This window comes from Buceros rhinoceros, unplaced genomic scaffold, assembly GCF_000710305.1.
Source record: "Buceros rhinoceros silvestris isolate BGI_N320 unplaced genomic scaffold, ASM71030v1 scaffold7531, whole genome shotgun sequence".
NCBI classification, from domain to species: Eukaryota; Metazoa; Chordata; class Aves; order Bucerotiformes; family Bucerotidae; genus Buceros; species Buceros rhinoceros.
Genome location: NW_010393628.1, coordinates 120,109 through 144,796, shown reverse-complemented (window position 1 = coordinate 144,796; position 24,688 = coordinate 120,109). Strand labels below are relative to the sequence as shown.

General features: G+C 40.6%; 1 protein-coding gene across 1 annotated transcript in view; it reads left to right on the top strand.

Annotated features, from left to right (window-relative positions):
- The first annotated feature begins 128 nt into the window (after positions 1-128).
- The window catches only part of ADAMTS18 (ADAM metallopeptidase with thrombospondin type 1 motif, 18), an 80,103-nt gene continuing 55,543 nt past the window's right edge, over positions 129-24,688 (top strand). The window contains exons 1-3 of the mRNA XM_010144918.1: positions 129-233; positions 595-673; positions 2,542-2,858. Of these exons, the coding sequence (XP_010143220.1) occupies positions 129-233; positions 595-673; positions 2,542-2,858 (501 nt within the window). The remainder of the gene's footprint in view (positions 234-594; positions 674-2,541; positions 2,859-24,688) is intronic.

Here is a 24,688-nt window from a genome sequence, read left to right as displayed (position 1 = left end):
GGGGCGCGGCGCTGCGAGCCGGTCGCCGGAGCTGCTGCGGGGCAGAGCCCAGGTGACCATGCGGGGGATCCGGGCTCGCCCGCCGCACGCTTCGGGGAGCAGGTAGCACACCAGGTGCACGGCGGAACATGGACTGTCTCCTGCTGGTCGTCTGGACTTTACCTGTTGCGATTCTCAGCGGCAGCTCCATGCAATTCCCGACTCTCTCGTGGCTTTGGAGTCTTGGAAGCGCTGTAAAGGCAGGTCGAGAGCACTTTCTTTTGCAGTCGCCCTGTGTACTTTCATACCAGGTTACTGCACAGTTTCTGGTGCCTTGTCTTTTTGCCTTCCCTTGTCAAGTATATCTCGCCCAATACTCCTTTTCTCTCTCTCTGTTGTTTTTTTTCTCTTGCAGACCCTTCAGCTGTGCTGCCTCTGTTGCACTGGAAGCGCTGTAAAGGCAGGTCGAGAGCACTTTCTTTTGCAGTCGCCCTGTGTACTTTCATACCAGGTTACTGCACAGTTTCTGGTGCCTTGTCTTTTTGCCTTCCCTTGTCAAGTATATCTCGCCCAATACTCCTTTTCTCTCTCTCTGTTGTTTTTTTTCTCTTGCAGACCCTTCAGCTGTGCTGCCTCTGTTGCACGTCTCATGCAGCAACTTTAACCAGTGACAGCATCAGTGAATTGAACCATGGTTTGTATAACTCTTTCTCTGTCTATGTATATGAACATTTGCATGGATGCTTTTTTTGGTGGACTGAGCATTTAAGGGGAAGAAGCTGCACTGTTCGGGGAACATAAAGTGAAAGCAAGTTGGTTGCTGTAAAATAGCTTAACCATGGGCAGAGATTAACTTGTTAAACCCTGTTTGCAAAAGCTAAAAGGAACAATATGTAACAGCAAAGCAAATGAATGAGATGGTAAATACATCCACGTTTACATGTGTGATTAGAAAGATGAATGTGTGTGTAGCCACAACAAAACCTCGTGTGGCTGTTACAGAAGCAATGAGACAGAAGTGATGAGAAGACTCGTATGGGAGCACGGAAGAAGCTGTGCAGTGCAGGCTGAGGGGAAACAAACCTGGCGGAAAGGACTGGTGAGAGAGCTCAGGAGCTGTTTGTTCCCAGGTTGCAAAGACTAACACTTGGATGCCGATGGCTCTGGGAAGTTTGAAGTGCAGTATATTCTTTTTATTGGGTGTTAGTGGAAACAAAGTACAATAGAGAACCACACCAGGGTGTAGAGAGGAAAACCCTCTTGCACCCTACCGTCTGCTCACTGGGGGATTCCCTCTCTCCAGCAGCTGCTTGCGTTTTTTTGGCCACCAGCCGGCTTAGCATCCTCAGCTTCTGCCACTGATTAACACCCCGGGAGGAAAGTGAAAGTTCTTGATGTATTGTTTCCACTGTCTAAAGAAAAACAACCAATCACTGGTTACGTTTTCAGTTTAGTTTGTGTCCAGTAGAGTCCATTCAGGCAAAGAGATTGATAGTTTTTGCAACATCTGTTACAACACAAGAGCGGGGGTGTGTGTGTTCTTTTTCTGCAGTGTTATTTCAATTTAAGAAGAGAAATGAACTGTTTTACTGTCAAATGCATGGACATCTTTAAGCGTTCACACAAAAATACAGCTCAAAAGTGAAATGAAGTTGGGAAGCAGTTTATTCAGCATAATTACTCATGTAAACAAGAATAGGTTACACGATCCTAGTTCAGCAAATGGCTAAAATTCAGACCCAGCTTCCAGGATGCAGGTAATCCCTGTATGGCTAGATCAAGAGCAGTGGCAGAGCAGTTCATGCTAGGCACCTGCCCATACAGCAAGCTGAATTGTGGCCTCTATTTTTTCTTTTTGTAGGTGCTTATGAGTAGATCTTAGTCTTCTCTTCACAAATAGTTTTGCAATTTTTCAGATGTTGCATCCAAAACAATAAACTTATTTGACATGCAATTAGCAATGGCTGTCTAAAGGTTATCAGGTAGGATGTAATCTCTTTCTGCTGAAGGTCCGTTACAATTTGAAGCCCGGTCTAATCAAGTCGCTACAAAGAGATGAGGTCCCACTCAGTTATGGCATTAATAAATTAATCCTTTAATCCATTTGAACAAGTGGTACAGTTCTACAAAGTCTCCGTTGTGGTTACCCTTCCAGTGATATAATGTTTGTTGCATTCTTAGGGAAGGAAAAAACCTCTCAAACCCGAGTGGCCTTCGCGTTTGACAGCAATTAATATAGGGGGCGGGAAAAGTCTACAGATCTGCTGGTGATGACAAATGTCTTCAGAAGAGTGATTGTGGGAATGTTCACAGCTATGCTAGTTAGTCTGTACCTCTCAGTGGGGCAGAAAGGAAACAAACACAGTTTGAGAGCCCGTGTGACTTAACAGGGGAATTTATGCAGTCAGGACTATACATACATAGCCTGCAGAGCTTTCAGGCCCTTCTCTGAATGAGGGAATGCTTCATGCCATGGTGAAACCTGATGCTTTCCATGTTAGAATGACACTTTACCTTACTTGTTGAATACAGAAGCTGATGATTGACTTTTTATTGTTACAGATTATGTATTTGTGACACCTGTCAAAGTGGATTCCAGTGGATCATACATTTCACATGATGTTTTGCACAGTACTAGGAGAAAGAGATCAACTCAGAGTTCAAAGAGTTCCTTGCACTACAAATTTTCAGCATTTGGACAGGAACTTCACTTAGAACTTAAACCTTCGACCATTTTAAGCAACAGTTTTATTGTTCAGGTACTTGGGAAAAATGGAGTCTCACATTCTCAGGAACATGAAATTGAGCAGTGTTTCTACCAGGGATTTATAAGGAATGATAGCACCTCTTCAGTAGCACTGTCTACGTGTGTAGGCTTGGTAAGTGTTTGTTTAAAACAGCATTAAAAGTATTTTCATACGTGGAACAGTAGCTGAAGGTATGTGATTCATACAATATTCAGGATACCATACAGCATTTGGTGATTTTCCTAATACCACCGGTTGTTATTGCATTTAACAGAAGATGTTTAGTTATAGCCAATGAACTGCATGACAACCTTTGTATTTTTTGATCACAGTCTTTCAGGAAAAAAACCCAGATGACTGGCTGGTAATCTTAGTAATCATCCCACAGAAGATTTCGTTTGTGATAGTTCATACGTTTTTGCTTGCTCTTAAGTAAATGCTCTTCTTGCCTTTGTGAACTACTATGAATAAAGGAAAAAACCATCAATCCATAAGCTTGTAAGAAAAAAATATTATACCTAGGTTTGTCAACTGCTTTAAGGAAGAGGGAATTTCCTAGCTCTGTAGGAGTTATGAACAAATTTCCCTTTGTTTTCTTTGACAATTCCAGGCTTATTTGGGTTTGACAGTCTTGATTAGTTGATCTCTTATGAATGTGTTAAGTATTATCTTTGCATATTTTCCATTTATGGCTGTCATCCAAGTTTATGAAAAATTACTCACAAATGATTTTTTCCAAACGTGTTTGACAGTGCTCATTGCCTGCAGAGAAGTCTTTACTGGTGTAATTCAGAAGAATTGTCTACAGAATTAATTATTATTGATGCTTTTAAGGCTTAAGCCGTTGTACTTGCAAAGCAATCTCCTATGGATTAGATTAAAGCAGTGACATTTGAGTGTTAGGTTGGGAAGCTATCTGTGCTTTGTGGTTGACTAAGGTCCAGAGGATATGTTGGGTCACCCTCTAGAAGTCTGTTTTGCAAAGGTACTTGTCCATAAGGGCTATTAAACTGTGTGACAGGACCGAAAAAGAAGCACTTGAGACACCTAGAGTTTCCTTTGAAATAGTAATCAGTGACTTGAGAAGAGGGTGGCTCATTAGGAAGGGCTTTTGAATACTGGTAACTGGTTGAAGTAATCTGGATTGTATTTTGAATGCTCTAGTTTTTTTTTTCTCAGCAAGTTAGAGGAATTAGTATCTTACAATTCATTTGAACAGTTGCAAACGTGACTTTGGAGCACGTGCCAGGAACCGGAATTAAGTTTTCTTTTGTTTTTTTAAGTTGTGTTTGTAGTGCTGAGCTGTTAATACTGGATGCGCTTCATTGTTTCTGTGGAAGCTTCATCTTCACAACTGCTAGCTTTTCCTATATTTATTAAGGAAAAAACTGTTTTCACTTATTGCAGTGCTTGTCTTTTACTCTTAGAGAAGTGCTCTACCTACACACAACAGTTACAGTTTGGGCGATCTCCCCTTTTGGTCACATTTTGGTTTTTACCATACTTTTGTTTTTTAAGTGAAGCTGGGCTTGTCAATTCTTGTCTGAAGAAGGAAGGTTCAAGTCTGCCTCAGGTCACAGAGAAACAGAGTGTGGTGATCTTAACTGAGACTGAAATGGATCTTTTACCACTGTCTCGACACAGAGATTGTTATGACTGGGAAGCTTCACTTAGAAAAGATCCGGAAACTGATCAAAAGAGAATAAATATTGTGGCATGAAAAAATTTACTATGGCAGAACCTTTTTCAGTACTTATGTTATCACCAATTAGAATCTCTCCCTTTCTCTAGTGAGTTCCAAGGTTCAATAGATTTCACCTAAAGTTGTTATTTTAGACTGGTAAATGAAGTAAACCTTTACTTATAATAATCTCCTGCAGAGTAGGTATCACAAATAAAACATAATTGTTGCTTTTTCCGTATTCGTTTATTAATTTCAGTGTATCTAATGAATCCCAGGCAAATTATGAACAGGATTCTTAGTCTTTCAGTTTGCAAGGCTGCCACCCTAATGTGTTGTCAGCTGTCTGTAATGACAACCACGTCATTTTTTACTGTGATCCAAATTCAGTAATCATATGTTAAGTCTGGACACTGTGCTCTGATCAAGAGAACCTTGTGAATAGCTTCTATATCCTCTTTGCACCAACTACTTTTGTCACTTGGTTGCCCTTCTTTCCTATGTGCTTTGTTCACTGCAATTAAACCGAAAGTGGTGTTTCTTCTATATGGTTGGTAGCACTAATCTTTCCATTGTTCCTTTCATTAGCAATAGCTTCTCTACAATAAAACTGCAGTGACCCATTCTTTCAAGCCTGGAACACCACAATGTGATTTGGAAGCAATTGCTTTTCAATAGACTACAGGGACTCTTTGATCTAATTTTTTGGATGACCTAGAGTATTCAGTCATTCAGCTGTCTGTTATCTGCCGTTGCCTGCAGAGTAGACTTTTGAGAGAGTCTATAGGAAATGGTTTGTTAGGCAGAATGACCTTAACTTAGCACTGGAAAGGAGCAAGAATTTGTTGCTTTAGTTTAGATCTATCAAGAGATGTGTGTATCTTACTTACATTTTAATAGCTTAGTTGACAGTAAGGCCCCACATTTTTATGCTGATTTGTTGATTTGTGACCAAATATTTCCAACAGTCAGCAGAATTTTCTTGATGTGCTAGAAGGCACTGGATCTATGCTCTTTATCTGAATAAGTACTCTAATACATTGCTAGCATTTTAGAAGAATGTGTACAAGTTTACTATGAGTATTGTAGTACTATATCTTGCCTGTTTTCAACAGGAAACTTGCTTTCATCTGTCTTTGGCCCTTTCCTGTTTCAGTCAGCATCCTTTACTTCCTGGAGTGTTTATTATGCAGCAAGAAAGCTGTGTTTTTATTTTATTTTTTAAAATCAAATTATCTTATATGCATGAAATCTTGTTTAGATCTTCCTAAGTGTCTGTTTCACCATCAGGCATTGAGTAGCAACATCATACTTACTTGGCAATAAAAGCGTATGACAGATTTATTAAAATTCAGACTTATGTTGTACCTCACACAGATTTGCTCAGTCATTTTATCAAAAATACTTACAAGAGGGATGCAAAATTTTCAACTCCTTTCTCCACTGATATTCATTATTACTTTTAATAAAACCCTTCTGTTACTCCAGCAGGACTTCTTGGAGTTTCCTTCAATCTTTTGTGCTCTCCCAATTGATACATCCAGGCCACTCATTTGCCTTTCTGCTTCATTCTCTGTTTGTGTTCTCTAAGCTGTTCATTCTTCCCAATTCAATTTTTTTCCAAAAAATTGAGCTGATTTTTACCTATTCTAATGATATGTTTGTATTGCTATTAGTATTTAGTAATACATTATTACTTATAATTGCCTTTAGCTATCTGATTGGGAGGCAGACTATGCCAAATCCACAGAATGCAGGGGTTTTTTAGTTTTTCTGATGGAGGTGGTGCTGGCCATTGTTAGAATAAGAAATTACTTTTACGACTTAGTGTGGCCACACCTATATTGCTGCCTCATTCCTCTTGCCCCCTTGTCCGCATGTTGTGCTCTCTCATCTGCATTAAAAACAGCTGTCTGTTGTAAGTTCACCATCTTTAACTATACTTTCATGATGACATTTGTCTCTGAAAGCCTTACTACTGTCTTCCTAGTTTGTGTATAAACTGTGTGTTGTTTGTCTCTCTTTATACACTATGTTTTGCCTCCTTTCCGTCTCCTTATGTTAGGTCTATGTGTACATAATCTCTTGTATAAAGTGAGTTGTTTGCAGTCACACAGTAAATCAGGGCAGAATACAAGAGAACCCCAGAGTTGTCAGTACTCCAGTTGTGTTCTAGAGACATTCTTAAAAGTAATTTATAACAGTGCATTTAGGAGGAGAAGTCACGTTCCCCTTGTGAACAAGAACTCTCTCTTATGACATCAAACAAGTTTACACTGTATTCCACAACATAGAAAATAGTGAACATAATGAATGGGTATTTTATGATAGAGCATTGATGGGGATGTTGCTGCTATTTGGTGGAAACAGGTGAGAGTATATAGCAAGTTCAAAGCGTGCGCTCGGAGGAAAAAACATAAGTACAACATCAAGGAACTCTTGGGCCATTACATCACAGAGGAGGCATGCACGGTCTTTTGGGTCAAAGAAAAAATCAGTACAGTTCAGGTCCTTTAAAACGACATGATACACTGTTTTATTGTTCAGGCCAAATCCAGCCGTAAGCAAACACATGGAGGCCTGAGAGGCTGCACCTGCTTACACTGGAGGTGAATGTGGGCCATTCTCTCCCTTTTATTTATGCACCTCAATTAGAAGAGTAGAGTCAGCTTCATGCTCTAGCTGCTGCCCTCTTTTGTTTTTGGTAAAGATGTGATTGAACCTCTCATTATAAGGGGCCTCTTTCTCTTGTCTCAAGTTCTGTTGTGTTTGTTAGTGTCTAGTCAAGGGAAGAGAAAGAGGAGGGAAGGATGAATCATGTTACACTCTTGAGCTGTCAGAGGAGTCTGCGACTGGAGAAAGGGTTAGACGTAGCACTGATAGATAAACAGGAGATGTATTAATTCAATAGAAGTTGTGTGTGCATGTCTGAGGGCAGGATTCTGCTCAAAATATCAAAGAAGCCACAAAATTAAAGCTTCTTAATGCAGTCTAGCCACCTAAAAGGCAGGCAGGCAAGGCAACTCAGGTACCCATTCTTTGTAGTCGTTTAATTGCATCCTGCATGAGCATTATTTAAGTTCATGCTAACAACAGCCTCTTATTCTTAGAGCTCACACTTTAATCCCAATTAAATATGTTGAGACAAATCCCAAGGTTCTTATGCAGACAAATTCCCACCAAAATCAGTGAGCCAGACTACTGGTAAAAGTACAAAATAATTGCTGTTCTCCACAAGGTTACTTTAGAAACCTACAGCTGTAAAAAATAGGACAAAATTCGGCCCAGTGGGACCTTGAAAAGAAAATAAGTAGAGAACTGGTGATCTGACTCATTCTCAAAACTATTTGTAGTCCATCCACAAGCCAATATACAAATCCTACATTTTCTGCCATTATGCCAGCACAACATGAACAACATCTTGGCGTATGAGTTCTTTGACCTTTTTGTATTCACACGCCATTACATCTCCATCCTCTATAGAAGACGAACTGTGTTGTCTAGGATTATAATTTCGTCTACTTTTTTTGATGGACATTTTGCCATTATTCACTCCATAATACGGTAAAGGTGAAAATAATAAAAATCTTGACAGGAAAATGAGGTGACAATGGGAAAAAAAATCTTCTTGAAGATGTTTAAGTTATATTAGACAAATACAGTACACCGTTTCTGGTCTCAGCCTTGAATTGACTGCTGATGGGGAATGAATTGTGTGATTAGATTACAGAATGCCCTTCTCCATATCTGTCCGATAAGCTTTCTGTTTAACTCTGGCTTTAGCTCTGCAAGACAAAGACAGTGTTATCCCAGGTGTTTTGACCCTACTGATTCCTGATGGGTAAAAAATGGAATCAGACAGGATGAGTGATAGAGAAATAATCTGCTTTTGCTGGACAGGAAAAATAAGAGAGGTTGCATTGCTTCCAGGTTTTATATTAAAAAACCTGGGACATACATAGAGGAAATACTGTGTCACCGAGAGCACTTTGGCTCCATCAGCCTGTGGGCTGTGGATGCAGAACAGCTTGCAAGACTGCCCACAGGAGCGGGTCCTCTCAGTCTTTTTTGACTGCTCCATTATTGCTCGGCTGGCAGGAAGAGCATGGAAATTGTTCATGGGTGTATTTCAGACCAAGCTTCAGGCTGTTGGGAGCACTGCTGCTTGCGCCCCTAATACAGTTCCAGAAACAGGGAGCCATCCACTTGTACACAGACAGACGGTTCATCTGGCCTTTCTTGTTAAGTCTTACTGTAACTTCTAAAGGAATTAGTAAATGCTATCTGTACTTGAAACATCAGTATTTTTCTTGCTGTAGCAAAGTCTTTCCACAAAGCTTAGTTCCCACACTTTCTCTAGTCCATTAGAGAGAGGCTTATAGTCAAATGCCCGCATAAGGGTCAGGAGAGGATGACCTGTCTGCACAGACTTGACCTCTTCATAACAGGATGTCTTTGATGTAAATGAGGATTTTTATTTTCAGCACCACTATTTTCATTTGGACCACACTGTTTCTGCTGTTGAAATGCAACAGCATTTCTTCTGAGCAGTTGCAAACTGCTGAACAACTAAAATATTTGTCTTTTTAGAGGCAGATTCTAATAACTAATAGCAGATTTCAGTCACTAATAATTAACCTAAGCAAGGTTTTATTTCTTTTCCCCTTCTTCCTCTACTTCAGAAGTGTTTGAGGAAGATACCAGGTTTGCAGAGCTGGAGTGTAAAGACTTTTTTTACCCAAAACACAATGACAGTCTGTGAAATTGTAGTTCAGGTCCTACTCAAGCAGCCCACACCTAGAGCGCTGTACCTGACACATGGGAGTGTCTTGGTTGTGCCCTGGCCCTGCTGCACAGTCCACTTAATTTGAGCAAACAGTGGTATCACAACCTCATTATGACGACAGTTTTGTGATTTGCACACTTGTACTCAGTTGGGAACTTGAATTTGATTCAACGTAAGCTGCCCAGTCATTACTGGTCTAGATGGTCACTGGAAGTTTGTTACCAGCTCCGTAAGTTCCTCAGTCATTTTGACACCTATGGTTTTTGTTTGTTGCAGTTGTGTTTAAGTGTATGAGATATTTAAGGTAATGTTTTCTAATTTGCAACTGTTTAGGGAAGGGTTTGCGTTTCTAATTCATGGTGTGACCCATACTCTTTGAAAGAGATGGTAGATTGATCGCTGGGACTGCTGCGTAGTACTGCAGACAGTGAGAGGAGGTCTAAGACTGTTTTCAATGTCTGTGGGTTTGAAATTTGCAGCCCATGGATGCAAGAACAAGATGAAGCTGGGGCAGTTGTAGACAAAGGCATCCAGAGCTGTGATGACAATAATATATCAGTCAGTTCTTTAAGACATTTTCAGAGCTGTTTGCATCTTAGTACTCATGCTCAGGAGAGAATGAAATGCTGACTTACAGGACTTGACTCCTGGTCGCATTCAGAAGCTGTTAGCTCTGTGTGCCTCACTTGGTAACGTTTTTTTCTAGTGAGCTGGCAGGAGAGGGGTTAAACCGAGTTATCTCTGCAGGACAAACTAGCGGGTGGACCTACAGTGAGTTTTATCAGCTGAAACTCAGAGGAGTATCTTTTCTCTAAAAATCACTCGTTTTCTGTTAGGAAGAGTCTGACTAGCCCTTAAATGGTATCTGAATTGAACTTTAATGGATAATTACATTACAAACAAGGTTTTCCTCTGTCTTTTTGATCATGTCACTGGGAGCAGAAATGTTGGTTCTTTCTTGCCTTTTCTTATCCCATTTTAATCCCAATTCTGTTGCTGCAGGTCTACCATAAATTACACTATGCTAAAGGAATTTCCTATTGATTTGCTCTGACAGTGATTTGACCAGCTATGTGAATAGCTGATGGAAGCAGAACTTATCTTTGGTTCAAACAGTAGAGCATTGACTAAAGCTTCGAAGTAAACATTTACAGAAGAAACCTGGAATCATAATGCCTTGCAGCTCAGCACAATTTACAAACATGTATTAATTAAGCTTCAGTACTGGCTTTACTGTGTATTAGAGGAGAACAGCATCCTGGCTCGTAATAGGTTGACATCAGTAACCTTTTATTGTTTATCATGCTCGGAAGTCACTAAGAATGAGGGTGAAGAAATGTCAAATAATCAGGTCATAGGCAAGTGAATGAGTCTTGATGGTTGAAGCTCAGTACCGTGGGAACGATTATTGTCCAGAGTAATTTCTGGAACATGGAAGTTAATTTCTTTTTTACAATGTTAGCTCATAAGCTAGGGAAATCTACAAACAAGCTGTATAGTCAGATGAAAATCCTCTTCCTGAATCCCATATGTGCCTGTCCAACTAGTTCCTGCCAAAAAATCGTGAAAGAAAAAAGTTTGATGACAAAGATAATAGGTCTTGAAGTTATTCTTACTGGGGTAACAAGGCCCAGCACAAACCTGCTTAATAGAAGAGGAAGCTGAGGCAATAAAGTGATATTTACTTGCACAGACAATAGGTTGTTGCCTTTTCACTCTTCTGTGGCATTAGCATTTCTAGCTGCCCCTCTATGTACACAGCACACTCATGGCTTTATTCTTTGAGGACTGGATTCTTGCTGTTCACAGTGGGATCACTCGAATGCTTGTGCCTGCCTGCCTAATATATGTTAATTGAAGGACTTTTGTGTCTCAACGTCTTTATTAATATTAATGGAATGAGATTTTTAATGGACCTATACAAAATATGCTTGACCTAGCTTGAGCCCTCACTTTTGTTTTTATACTCTGAAGCACAGTGTGGCTTCCAACTAATTTAAGAACGTAATGCTATATTCTGTGGCAGAATACACAAACTAATGAAACATGGATTACTCTTCAGATATGCAGTTTCTTTGCCACAAGATATATAATTTATGTAACACCAGAATAATTTTTTTGTAAATCAAGAAATTAAAACCAGATTTGCTTTTTCTTCTTGAGAAGTATTGCACTTCAGTGAAAAGAGTGAACATTTAAAAATAAGTCTGTCTAGAGCAGGCTCGTGTTATGCCACACTCATTTGTTTTTTGGGAGGAAGTCATCAAATACATATTCAAATCAGGCTAGACTAAACCTCAAGAAATATTTTAAATTAGTATTATAATTAAAGTATATCGTGGTTGTAGTACATGATAGGTATCAATGCTGTAACACAGTGTTGGAGAAGGTTTAAACTTATCTAAAGATGTGGCTACCTGGTTTTGTTTCTTTTTGACAGAATGATGTGCTCTTTGTTTGGTTAGACGCAAGTATAAGATAAAGATTAAAATACCCATTTGGGACTAGGGCCGAGATGCATTTTTTTGCAGCTCACTGTGGATGATTATAGTATGGACAAGGAAATTGCTTCTGTCACTTTTGCACTTTTTTGCTACTTTTTCTGACAATGGATCATTCCTTGTAGTCCACTCTGTGTTACATTGTTTGCAATAGATGTCTGGGAAATCACTGTAGAGAGCAGCCTACCACAACAGTACCTCCAGCCTCCCATTTTTTCCTGTTTGCTGGTTTCTCTTCATGCTAGAAGCCATGCGGAAGGCCATATGGATATTTTTTGCACTTCCAACATCAGGTACTGCCGATTGGATTGTTATACTGCCTCACAGCAAAAGCTTGAGCAAAGGAAAAGGACAATTTCCACGCTGAGACACAAGTGAGTGGCTGATAACTACTAATTCCTGCAGCACACTTTCATTGACAAGTACAAGTTTGTAGTGAGTAAAATGTTTTACACTGACTGCTTTGGATCAGAACCTGGCCTCAGGAGAGTTCTCTTTTCTTCCTCTGTACGTAATCTTGGCCCTTGAGTCAAGGGGCACACCGTTTCTTTGGGAAACAGTATTACAGTTACTATTTGGTTTAGAAAGACATTTTGCAAATGGAGAGTACCACTGGCTCATCAAGAAAGCGAAGCATATCCACTTCTACTGGCAGACCCCAAAACACATCTTGTAAATAAACCAAGGTGGTGCTGTATAATTGGATGTCACTGAATTGGAAGTGAGATGGAGGAAAATGACCTACTTGAAGGGCAAAGAAACCCACCTGCAGACTGACCCTATGCTGTTCTCATGGACCACTTGGACGAATAACAGCCAGGAATGAAATGAAGCAGGAGCTCAGGCAGTTTCCCAGAGAACCAACTGCTTCTACTGCTGCTAGAAGATGCACTGAAGTGCTTGGCATCTGGTGCCTGCCACTGCCATTTATCTTTCAGTGTACTAATGCCAGCTGTTCTCATTCTGCTGTGCTGCCAGAGTATTAGGACAATTGAGCTGTAAAGGAAGCACAATGGCCACCAAAAACTCTGAAGGCAAGAGAAAATGTAAAGAGGTCACTTGGCCTAATCCAGTCTGGCACTGGGACTAAAAGGAAGGTGGCTTTTGAGGCTTGTTTCTCTTGTTAGACAAATGATGGACTTCACAGTTTTTGATCTACAAAAATGTGCAAGGATATGATCACTCATCATCCTGGAAATGCCTGAAGGAGGCAAGACCTCATTGATCCCCTGCTCTTGGTAGAAAAGCCAAGTAATTGCAGAGGGGAGAATGTGTAGTCTGTTACAGAAGTAGTTAATTGAGTCTTCTGATTCCTGTGATTCCTCTGCTTACCAGAGAGTCCTGGGTGGTCATTTTAACTGCCTGAGGCACAGAGATGCTATGTAATGAAGGCCAGGCATGAACTGAAATACAGGGTGGGAGCCATGACGGAACAGCGTACAACTGGTGTCATTGAACATCGGCCTAACGGTGCGGTGATGAAGGCTTGCTTCTCCAGCAGCCTGTGTAACAGATGAGATACCAATGAAAGGACAAGTTGGATCAGAAGCCGAATCAGAAAGACAGGCTGATAGATTGCCTTAGACAGTTGAAGCTGGGAACAAAAATGTGCCAGACTTTGGTCTTGACCTATGAATATTGTACTGATTCTATTTACAGGTTCTCAGCTTTTGGGTTATAGTGCCATGAGAAGTTTGTTTTTGTTGTAATTTTCCAAGCATTTCTTGAAAACTAGCTTTCTAGTGCGCAGAATAACACCACAACACTAAATTAGCTGGAAATAGCTTGAGGGCTGAGGGAATAGTATATTTTTTTTTGTTGTGGCTGTTCACATGATTTATTTAACAATTTTAAAGATTACAGTTTGGGAAAATTGGGAACATGATCTAATGTGAGAAACAAAACAGAAGGAAATGTTACTCACCCAGAACGAGATTGAAGGTCTGTCTTTTGCCAGCTAGCATTTGTGCACAGCAAAGGTCCCTCTACCCCCACAGTCCTACTTCTGCGTTAGGTATAACAGCGGAAGATGTGGAGCATTTCCCCATCGGGCTGTTTCCTGTTCACCATCGCCTTGCTCTGAATGGTGCCCATGTGCTCCAAAATACCACCATGGGTATGCCACATGCCCTTAATGACAGTTCAGCCTCTGGACCTGACTTTCTGCATTTTACTTTCCAGTAAAAAGAAATATAAATTTATATTGGTACATATACGTATCTATACCAGTGCACTGAATTGGTGCCAGTCCTTTAATCTTGATTTTACAAACGACAGTGCAATTCAGTGTCTATTGTCTGTGAAATATTAATATATTTCCATAAAGTTGCACAAGTCAGTGCTCTTTCCAGCTGTTGTCTCTTCTGCCATTCAATAACTATATCATGTGCTAGCAAAATAGTAATTATAATTTCAGTCAACACCTTGGTGTTTCTTCCAGGAAGGGACTTATATTTTAAAGAGAAGGTTGATGTGATTTTCTCTGATTTTTGTAGCAAGTGGATGGGTGTAGGGTTATTGCAAAGAATTATAATGCAGAGGATGTATATCCATCTTGCGTGACTCTGTCATTATATGTTAATATATATTAAAGGAGTAAGTTCCTTTAAGTCTGTAAAATCCCTTATATAATTTATTTACTCTTGGAAAAAAATCAATTTTATTTAGAATCGGTGAAATTTGTGAGAATTAGAAACAGTACAAATAATTTGAAAAACTATGAATGTTCAGTGCCCTATTCTAGCCCTTTTGAGGGTTCGGTGGAGGTGTATAAAGAGAAGCCCTGGACGGTGGTGATCAGATGTGGAATCTTGGGCTGAAACTATTTCAACAGGATGGGGAATGTCGTTTAACCCCTCTCTTATCTTTCTAGCATTCTTGTGTGTGCTAGCTCTCCACAGCAAGATGTTTGATTGATTCATAGCAACTGATGGGCAGTTTAAAATTACAAAGCTTTCAATTTCCTTGTTCCTGACAGATAAAGAGGGTGGGCATTTCCTGATTATATGGTATACATTCAAAATATTTATGTTCCCTATGGTGCTATTTGTGACTAATTTACTTCCACAGCACATTAACACTGCTGGTTTTATGCTGTGGGGGGAGTGTATAGTGTAATGTGCTGTGAAAAGAGGAAATGTTTCACAACATGAGGTCCTTCTGGCTTTCCCTCTGTTTACCTTACCACCTGGAAAGAAGAAAAGGTGCAGTAAATGAGTGATGATCCAGATGGATTGCCTGAACAGCCATATCTGTAATCATGATACATGAAGCCTGGCAAATTCACACCAAGTGGCAGGATTGCACTTTAACTCCTGGAAACACATGTAATTTTACATAGGAAAATGTGTAGGCACGCACAGGGCTTGACTACCTTCATCCCATTGGCAGGCAATGCCCCTTTGTTAGCCACTGAGGAGCCAGATTATTTTGGGGAAAAACCAGGGATACACTACAGTGAGGAAAGAGGGTCTTGAGGATTTAGCAGAGGAGTTAGAATCTGAGAATGATAAATCGGTGGCTGTGCAAGCGACACAGATCTTCAGAGCGACTCAGAACGGGAGGACCACATTTTTCACTTTCCTTGTTCTCTTTTCTAATTCTTGCCTATGAAAGTAGACAACTTATCTCTTGTTCATGGGAGCTGGTGTGCTTTGACACATTACTTGTTTGACTCATGCAGCACTTCTCAGCACACCAAGTGTATGCTGATTTCTGAGTAAGGGCTCAAGATACAACAGCAGCTGAGCTGTGCAGCACTTCTCTCCAGTCATGCCTGAAGTCCACAGAGAACAGCTGCTGCTTGTGGAGTGGCATGGAGAGAAGTCAGGTCTTGTGTTCTGTGCTGTCAGGACAGAGCGGAGAGCACACTCAGGACCAGGGACATAAGGGATTAAAGTGTCTGTAACTCTCACAGACTTCCCTGATGTCCTGGAGCCTCTTTGACTCTGACAGCACATTCCTCTTCTTCGAGCTTTTTTCTTAACCTATGCTTAACCTGACCTTTGCTTAACCTACTGTTGAGATACATTGCAGAAAGAAGGTCAGGCTGCATAGGAAATTTTTCCTCCTAAATCTTCTGCTGATTTTTTTTTACCATCCTTTTATAATTCTTAGCATGCTCAGCTGTCAACAAATTCCATATAATTGTATCTCCCTTGACTTTACTGCATTTTTATTTTAATAAGGATGCCTATAGTGTTTAACATAGTGGAAATTGATTTCTACATTTCTTGGATCATTTTAATATAAAAAATATCTTACAGAAGAAAAAGTTGCTTTCAGGCACAACCTTCCCTTTATCACTTTATCTTTCCTATTTTTGGAGATCATTACAGGGTTACTTAGGTCTTTGATACTCCACAGACTGTATTTTGAGAGCCTGATTCATAAGGTAGTGCTCTGAAAACACTCTACTGTACAAATGCTTTCATGAAGAAATGTTATTTGTATGCTCGAAAATCATAGCAAATGGTGCTTGTGGACACAGGAATCAAAGCCCTGCCTTCTTGGATAGGTTTCTGCGGGACTTTGTAGAAATGGGAAACTTTATGTCCTCTCCTCAGATTCTCCTTAGTCTGATTATCAGAATTGCATAATAGAACTGATTTCTTCAATGAAAAGATGTAAGTAACTGCTCGCATGCCATCTTAAGACTCAACCCTGCTAAACAGTCACATAATTCACAGGCTTATACTGAAGTCCGCTTATGGTAAACTCGGTGTAATCTTTCATGACCACTTTAGTTCTGCAGGGCTGTTCAGTAAGTTCAAGTCAAACACAGATCTGAATATCTGGAAGCTGTTGTGTTAACACTCCAAGTACTGGTTTAGACTTCTGCGTTGTTCTCTGACCCAGCCAGTAGACAGGATGTCAGGAGATGTACATTGATGTATTGGTTTGCTGAATGGATTTGCCTCACTTTATGCTGAAAATCTGGACCAATATTACTGTTTACATTTTAAAACAGTTATGGCATTATTTTTTATTTCATACCAAACCAGGACCCTTTGTGACAGTGTTTGCATGTCATCACAGTTAATTCTACTACAGAGATTTCTGTAGTTAAAAAATTGTACTGAAAATTATTTCTTATCAAACTTTCATTTATAATGGTATCAAAAACTTTTCTAGTCTGGGACAAATCCACCTAGGTTTCCTGCTTTTTGTTTCAGCACAGTTACATCATCAGAGCAGTTATAGCATGCTCACCTTTGTGCATTCTTCTCTTAGAGTAGTAACATAAGCTCATTTGTGGGAGAGAGGAGTGTGAATGAGAGTGTGCAGTTTTGAAGCAGGACAAGGATTAGTGAAGTATCTCTGAGAAATGCGGATTGGTAGCATTTGGCTACCAGAAGGAAAACAAAAAATCTTTGGACCCACGGTATAGTTGGCAATATCATACTGTGAAGGCTGGTTTCATGGCTGTAAATGGTGCCTATAATTTGAGGCTTTTTCATGGCATGGAATATAGTTGTAAGTTACCACATTTATCTTAGCAATTAACACACTTCTTATTCAAATGTCCTTTAAAACTATGACCTGGATGCTAAGAGTGTTTGTTTTATATGGGTATGTAAATGTTACGTGGAATTGCCGTTGTAAAGGTTTCTTAGTGTTGTGAAAAACTGAGAAAATGGTGAGGTCTTATTTTAACTCGGTGGATCTTTGGGATGCTGCTGCCCTGTATTCCAGGCAAGGTTTTACTGATTTGCCATTCCTTGGGAAAAAAAATTGTGATTCAGAGACACCTAGGTTGCTGGTCCTGTTTGAAAGAGGCGATTACAGCAAAAGAAGATGAAATTTATTCTTTCCTGCTTCTCCTTTCCCAGTGATGCTAAGTAATCAGACTTCCTCTGTAGGCATTTTTTCTAGGAAAAATAGAAAGCATTATAGCAAGGGATTTCCTAGATATGAGCAAACCTATCAACCTTCTCAGATTCCAGTGAATGTGGCTGTGTATTTTTGGGTCACATACCATGTAGCATTGTTATTCCTGCTAGTGGGGTCACATGGCAGAAACCCATCCAGTGATGTGCTGAGGGACAGATCACGGGCAGAGCCATGTTTGAGGAATGTGTCTTTGAACGGGGTACTTGCCAGCATGGAGCCCTGCTAGGTGGCACAGTGACCTTTAGTGCTTAGTGCAACTGGTCACTGGATCATAGCTCAAGCTACTGAGAGGCTGCAGTCTATAGTGAGGAAGATGGCGGTGTTTTAATAACACAGCCCAACTTGGGTCAAATGTGAGCCTTCACAAGTCTCTCTTGCATTTCCTGGGTTGATTACAAAATCCAGCCTATAAAACTGAGAAATAAGGAACAGAGAAGCTAAATTGCTGAAGAACTGGGAGTTAATTCAGATAACCTGGGCGCCAGCCTGACATTCTCACTCTTGGGCCACCTTTGCTTCTTGTTTTCCATTTCCTTAATGGCCTAAGCTCTTTTGTTCCCCTCCCTTTTTCCTTCCCACATAGATATTTCAACATATGTATATGTCTGTCTATGTGGAATATCAGCAAAGCTGATACTTTGCTCCCTACAGAGTTCCTCGTGACCACTCTCTCATGTAACTAATCCATAGCAATGTATGCTCCAACAAGGAAAATTAAAAGGTTGGGAACCACTGACCTAAATTCTTAGTAAGCAATACAGCTGGCAATCAGATGTAACCCGAGCTGCTCGCTATTGGAGCTGCCTGAGCTATTCATAGCAAAGTAAAATTGCTCTGGGAATTGAGCTGGATTTATTTTGTTTGAATGCAAATTATCCCAGGTCAGACAGGCTCAGATCTTCTGCCCTCTCAAATTCATTTGCATCAGCTCTGCCAGGCTGAAGCTTTCATCTGGAGGATCTTCACTGGGGAAAAGTGGGCATGGGTAGTGAATGCCACTGTCTAGAGCATTTGTTTTGGGCCTTTGATGCAGTCAGTGTAAGTCATTCTGCAGCCAAGACCTCGGGACAGTGTGAAGGGTCTACCATCAGCTAGCCCTGCGTGATGTTGGGTGCATTGGGTACGTGTGTCTCTCTATTGGCTGCACCTTCAACAGGGTATCTGGTAAAGGAGAGGGAGCCTTTCAGGCTTGTCTGCCACTCTCACACATGATACCAAATGTTCTTCTGAAAAGTCCAGCTGCCAAAGTCTCATCATCAGAGGAAAAGCTGTGTTTTCGCTAAAAAATCCCAAGTTTGATTCTAGTGCACATGATCATAAAGGGTAAAAAAAACCTCTTAAAAAACTCAGTTGGAAAAGGTTCAAATCAGAGAGAAAAGCCCTTCGGCATGATTTTAAATAATTTATATAATTTATAGCGTTGTTTTCCACAAGGCCTGATTCATGACTTTCAATGTTTGGAGTTGCATGTCTGATAGGGAGGAATGTTCCTGATCAGAAACACTCAAGCAAGCATCTGTTAATGCTAAGTACACATGTAAAAAAAAAAATTTCCAAGTACTGATTGTAGTTATTTATCATCAGTTCTTTTTTTTTACATTGTTCATTTTCAGTGTCACTATACCCTAATCTTATTGGTTTGCCTTTGTCAGAACTATAGGAGCAGAAGATTCATTAAGAAGGCATGCACTTTCTCTAGAACATTAGTACATCTGAATTCCATCATATAAAATCGATTAGCTCTACCCAAAGGACATTTTCATTGCACCTAATCTTTTGTGCAATATGAATAATTCTTGCCAAGCCAATCTTAGGGTGAAAGCCTGCCCTGTCCGAAGGTCTGTGAAAAGACCCTTAAAACCCTAAAGGTCTGTTAAAGGTCTAGGCATCCTGAAGTCACATTTCAGACATTTAAGAGGAACATAAATGGTGCTTTTATTTTGTGATGTTACACAGAATGAGAGGACAGAGAGGGCTACATTTTCTACACTGCAAAATTTCCCAGAGGTACACCTGCTCTTGCACTGTAAGATTCTCCTAAGCTGTGCACTGTTATATGGGATGCATGGGATGCTAGATTAGGGGACTAACTAAGCTACCTTCTGAAGTCAGTTGTTCTGTTATTCTCGATATACCGTAAGTAACTGATCAACTGTAAGACAGCACAAGACAAATAGTGGGCTGTGTCTTTCTAGGAAAAATGAAGCATAAATACAATCAAAAAACAAACCTGCTGTTTCCTGTTTGCCTTGTGGAGGATTTCAGAACCGTCATAACTAATAAAATATAGATTTTATCTTACAGTTGCAGGGATTGTACAGCTACCAAGCTTAAATTTGAGCTGTTGGTTTTAGCTAATTGTTTCCCAGAACCATTATAGCAAGCCAAAGACCCACACTGATCAATGAAGTGATCTTGCGTGCAGCTTGGTAAACCTTTGGCACTTAAATATTATTAGTTTACAGTTAGTGTCATAATGCTGTAGTTTACGTTAGTATTTTTCATCTGAACATTTATCTTGCCTACTTCTGTTATTTAAAAAACCAAAACAAAATATGAGAAATGAGGGACCTCACGTACTGACAAGCAAGTATTTAATCTGTGGCAAAGCAATCAAATTTGTGTTAGTTCTAGAGTATCTCATTACCCTGCAATAAATACCAATTTAATACATTTAAATACCAATGCGACTGGTTCAATTACCTTAAGTGGAGGAACAAATAAGAATATTTCCTTATTTGCCATATGTTGACAGAGGGTTTCATAAGGATATTTTAAACAAGTTCAGTCAACTGCAGAAACACAAAGGCACTATTCAGAGATAACGCTGTCTTTGTTCATATAGGAATAATTAAAGGCATGCAATTTTGTTACCTTGTTTTAATAATTGCTGAATGTTCTGCATAGCACTTCTTTTGAGCAGCCAAGATAGTAAACTGCTGAATTGTTAAGAACTCAACATCTTACATTTGCAAGAAATCTATATTATGTTAGAAAACAGAATAAATTGAGTTATTTTTATGAGTCACTTAGAATCTAAAGAAAAATGTGGTCTGTTGTACAATTTTCAAGTCAGAATAGGCAACCAGTGATTCTCATGCTTCTTTCACAATAAAAATATTTCAGTGTGTATAAAGGGCATTAACTTAACCTAAACATTTGCTGTGGTACAGAGCCAGATATTCCAATCTGGTGAAAGTCAGTAAAGGTCTGCTGAGGCTATTCTCTTCAGCCAAGGACCCGGTCCAATAAAACATTACATTTGTACTTCCCTGGCTCTGGGGTAGTCATCGGTGACTGCCCATGTACAGACTTGATAACTTTTCTGAAGGATGGGTGAATTTGTTTGGCAAAAAGCTAGGGAAGAGTTTAGTTAACTTGAATTCTCTCTTTCATTTAGTGTGTTTGCATGCCTTTGTGCTGCCTCATTTGGGATTGGATCAAAAAATGAACATGCTCTGAGTCTTACTCGTGGGATATCTGACTTCAATAATACATGTGTATTATTGGAAACCTCATGAGAGTCCATTCTCACATTTCCCAGAACATTTTCTTTCCCAAATTGGTATAAACATGCACTGGGAGTGTTTGCAGAGACAATGTTCAGCTCAGGGGATGCTCCTGGATGCTTAACACTCTTTAGAAGTCAATCATAACAACCTACATATGGATTTAGGGTCCAGACTTTTCACTTTTTGTTGGAGAGTCATGGGTCATGTCCCTGTCACTGTGTCTCAGAAGCTTGTTTAATTTACCCAGTGTTTCAGTAACATGGGCACCCCTGTGTGAAGTGCCCTTCTGAGGGGAACAGAAACAGCATATGGAAGCAAAATATGCCTCAGCTTTGTTAGCTGCTGTTGTCCCCTTTGCAGTTACCACCCAGAAAAGGGACTGTAGGTCACAGCAGAGAGGGAATGAACTTCTTTAATTACCATGATTTACTGCCATTGTTTGGCTGTTTGCTCATGATGCTTCCCAAGGGTAAAGATATCTTTCACCTCAGCAACACTTTCGGCAGTTCGGATCCTTCTTTCTGCTTTGCCAGGTATGTTGTTTGTCTTTTTTTCTACCTAATTTCACATCCTAATTTGCTCATTTTGATTATATTTTCCAGAGCATTGACATTTTGACCCTAACCTGAGAGGTGCTCAATAACCCATCTCTCAAAAAGTCAGTTAATGGTATCGGGTATCTACAGTTCCAGGTCAGGCTGTACTATACTGCTGGCTGTAATTCTTGAACGTAGTTTTGTTTATGATCATAGTAAGGTAGTCTTGCATATTTTTCAGGCTACAACTTAACCCATCCCAAGAGGTGATCCTACTTCATTACACATTCTCTAAAGAAACAATATTTTATTTACATGAGGCAGGATTGCTTTGAACAACCTTGTACTAGTATTGGTTGAATTTCCTTGCTTTTGAGGAAAAACGAATTCATAAGATGAATGTTGGCAAACTTAACAGGATTTTATTCTTCCTGGGATTCCTTGGCTTATTTAAGAAAACTGTATCTTTACCCCATTTTCAAGGCTTGACCCAAACCCCATTCTAAACAGCTGGCACTTTTCCTGCTGTCTTGGCAGGATTTTGTGTCAGGCTGCTAGTGTATGCACAGGGACTGCCATCTCCACATGGGTTTCTCTGAGTATGCGTTTGAAACGGATCTGAAATCACTGTCACTGTTCTGCAAGCTGCTGGCTGTGGACTAGATGTTACAAAATACCATGTAGACACATAAATGTTACGCTGTGCTTGAGCTCATAACCCAGTCTCTTAACAGCTATGTTGTTTCTAGTTTGAGCTCGCTTATCACCAGCGGCCTTGGAGCATGTGCAGAACGAATGAGGAGCTGATCGCAAATGTAGCTTTTGTTAAGATGTGTTTGAATCAATGATTTGTGGTTTTTAGGAGCTGGACAGTTGGGAAATAACACAACAGAAGTTTTGGATCAATGTCTATTAATGTCTGTGGAAAGCTTTATGCCAATTTCAGTTGGCCTTTTGTCAAATCTTTTAAAACTTTGCATGAATATTTGGAACTATTTTAATGGGTGTGAAATTACATTTAACTCTTCCTTTTGAGAGATTTTTCATCTTGAGTGCACGTACACCCACCTGATGTTACAGACTTACTGTCTTGGACATAATAATGGTGACAATAGGGTTGAGTGTCTATGGGTAAGAATCAGGGGGAAGGCCAATAAGGCAGATATCATGGTGGGAGTCTGTTATAGACCACCCAACCAGGATGAGGAGGTAGATGAAATAAGCAGCTGGGAGAAGTTCCACAATCACTGCCACTTGTTCTTGGGAGGGACTTCAACTTACCAGATGTCTGATGGAAATATAATACAGCAGAGAGGTAACAGTCCAGGAGGTTCCTGGATTGTGTGGAAAAGACCTTCCTGACACAGCTGGTGAGGGAGCCAACTAGGGAAGGCTCCCTGCTAGACCTGTTGTTCACAAACAGAGAAGGACTTGTGGATGATGTGAAGGCTGGAGGCCATCTAGGACATAGTGATCATGAGATGGTAGAGTTTTCAATTCTTGCGGAAGTAAGAAGGTAGAACTGCAGTAGAACTGCCACCTTTGACTTCCAGAGGGCAAACTTTGGCCTGTTGACAGAGCCCCTTGGAAGGCAGTCCTGAAGGGCAAAGGAGTCCAGGAAAGCTGGACATCCTTCAAGAATGATTTCCTAAAGGCTGAGGAGCAGGTTGTCCTCATGTGCTGAAAGACGAGCTGGTGGGGTAGAAGACCTGCCTGGCTAAACAGAGAGCTTTGGCTGGAACTCAGGAAGAAAAGGAAAGTCTATGGCCTGTGGAAGAAGGGGCAGGCCCCTCTGGAAGACCGCAAAGATCTCATGAGGGTATGCAGGGAGAAAGTTAGAAAGGCTGAAGCCCAACTAGAAATTAATCTGGCCACTGCCATAAAAGACAATAAGAAATGTTTTTATAAATACACTAACAGCAAAAGGAGAGCTAAGGAGAGTCTCCATCCTTTGCTGGATGCTGGGGGAAACATAGTGACCCAGGATGAGTAGAAGGCTGAGGTACTGAATACTTTCTCTGCCTCAGTCTTTAATGGTAAGACCAGTTGTTCTGACTGCCCAGCCCCTGGAGCTGGAAGACAGAGATGGGGAGTGGAATGAAGTTCCCATAATCCCAAAGAAAATGGTCAGTGACCTATTGCAACAGTTGGACACATACAAGTCTATGGGGCTGGATGAGATTCATCCGGGGCGCCGCCTTTGCCTCAGTCTTTAATAGGAAGACCAGTTCACTGAGTGTTCAGCCTCTTGAACCAGAAGGCAGAGATGGGAAGTGGAATCAAGGCCCCATAATCCATGAGGGAACAGTAAATGAACTACTGCACCAATTAGATGTGCACAATTCTCTAGAGCCAGATGGGCTCCATCCAAGAATTCTGAGGGAGCTGGCAGAAGTGCTCACCAAGATACTTTCCAATCATTTATCAGCAGTCCTGGCTAATGGGGAGGTCCCTGTTGACTGGAGGTTAGCAAAAGTGACACCCATCTACAAGTAGGGCCAGAAGGAGATTGCAGGGAACTACAAGCCTATCAGTCTGACCTCAGTGCCAGGGAAGGTTATGGCGCAGATCTTGAGTGCCATCACATGGCACGTACAGGACAACCAAGTGATCAGGTCCAGTCAGCATGAGTTTATGAAAGGCAGGTCCTGCTTGACTAACCTGATCTATCACAAGATGATTCACTTACTGGATGAGGGAAGAGCTGTGGACATTGTCAACCCAGAATTTAGTAAAGTTTTGACACTGCTTCCCACAGCATTCTCCTGGAGAAACTGACTGCTCATGGCTTGGATGAGCATACTCTTTGTGGGTTAATAAACTGGCTGGACGGGCGGGCCCAGAGAGTGGTGGAGAATAGAGTTCAATCCAATTGGCAGCTGGACACAAGTGGTGTCCTCCCAAGGCTCAGTGTTGGAGCGTGTGCTCTGTAATATCTTTATCAATTATCTGGATGAGGGGATCGAGTGTACCCTCAGTAAGTTTGCAGATGATGCCAAGTTAGGCGGGATTGTTGATCTGCCTGAAGGTAGGGAGGAGCTACAGAGTTGTAGG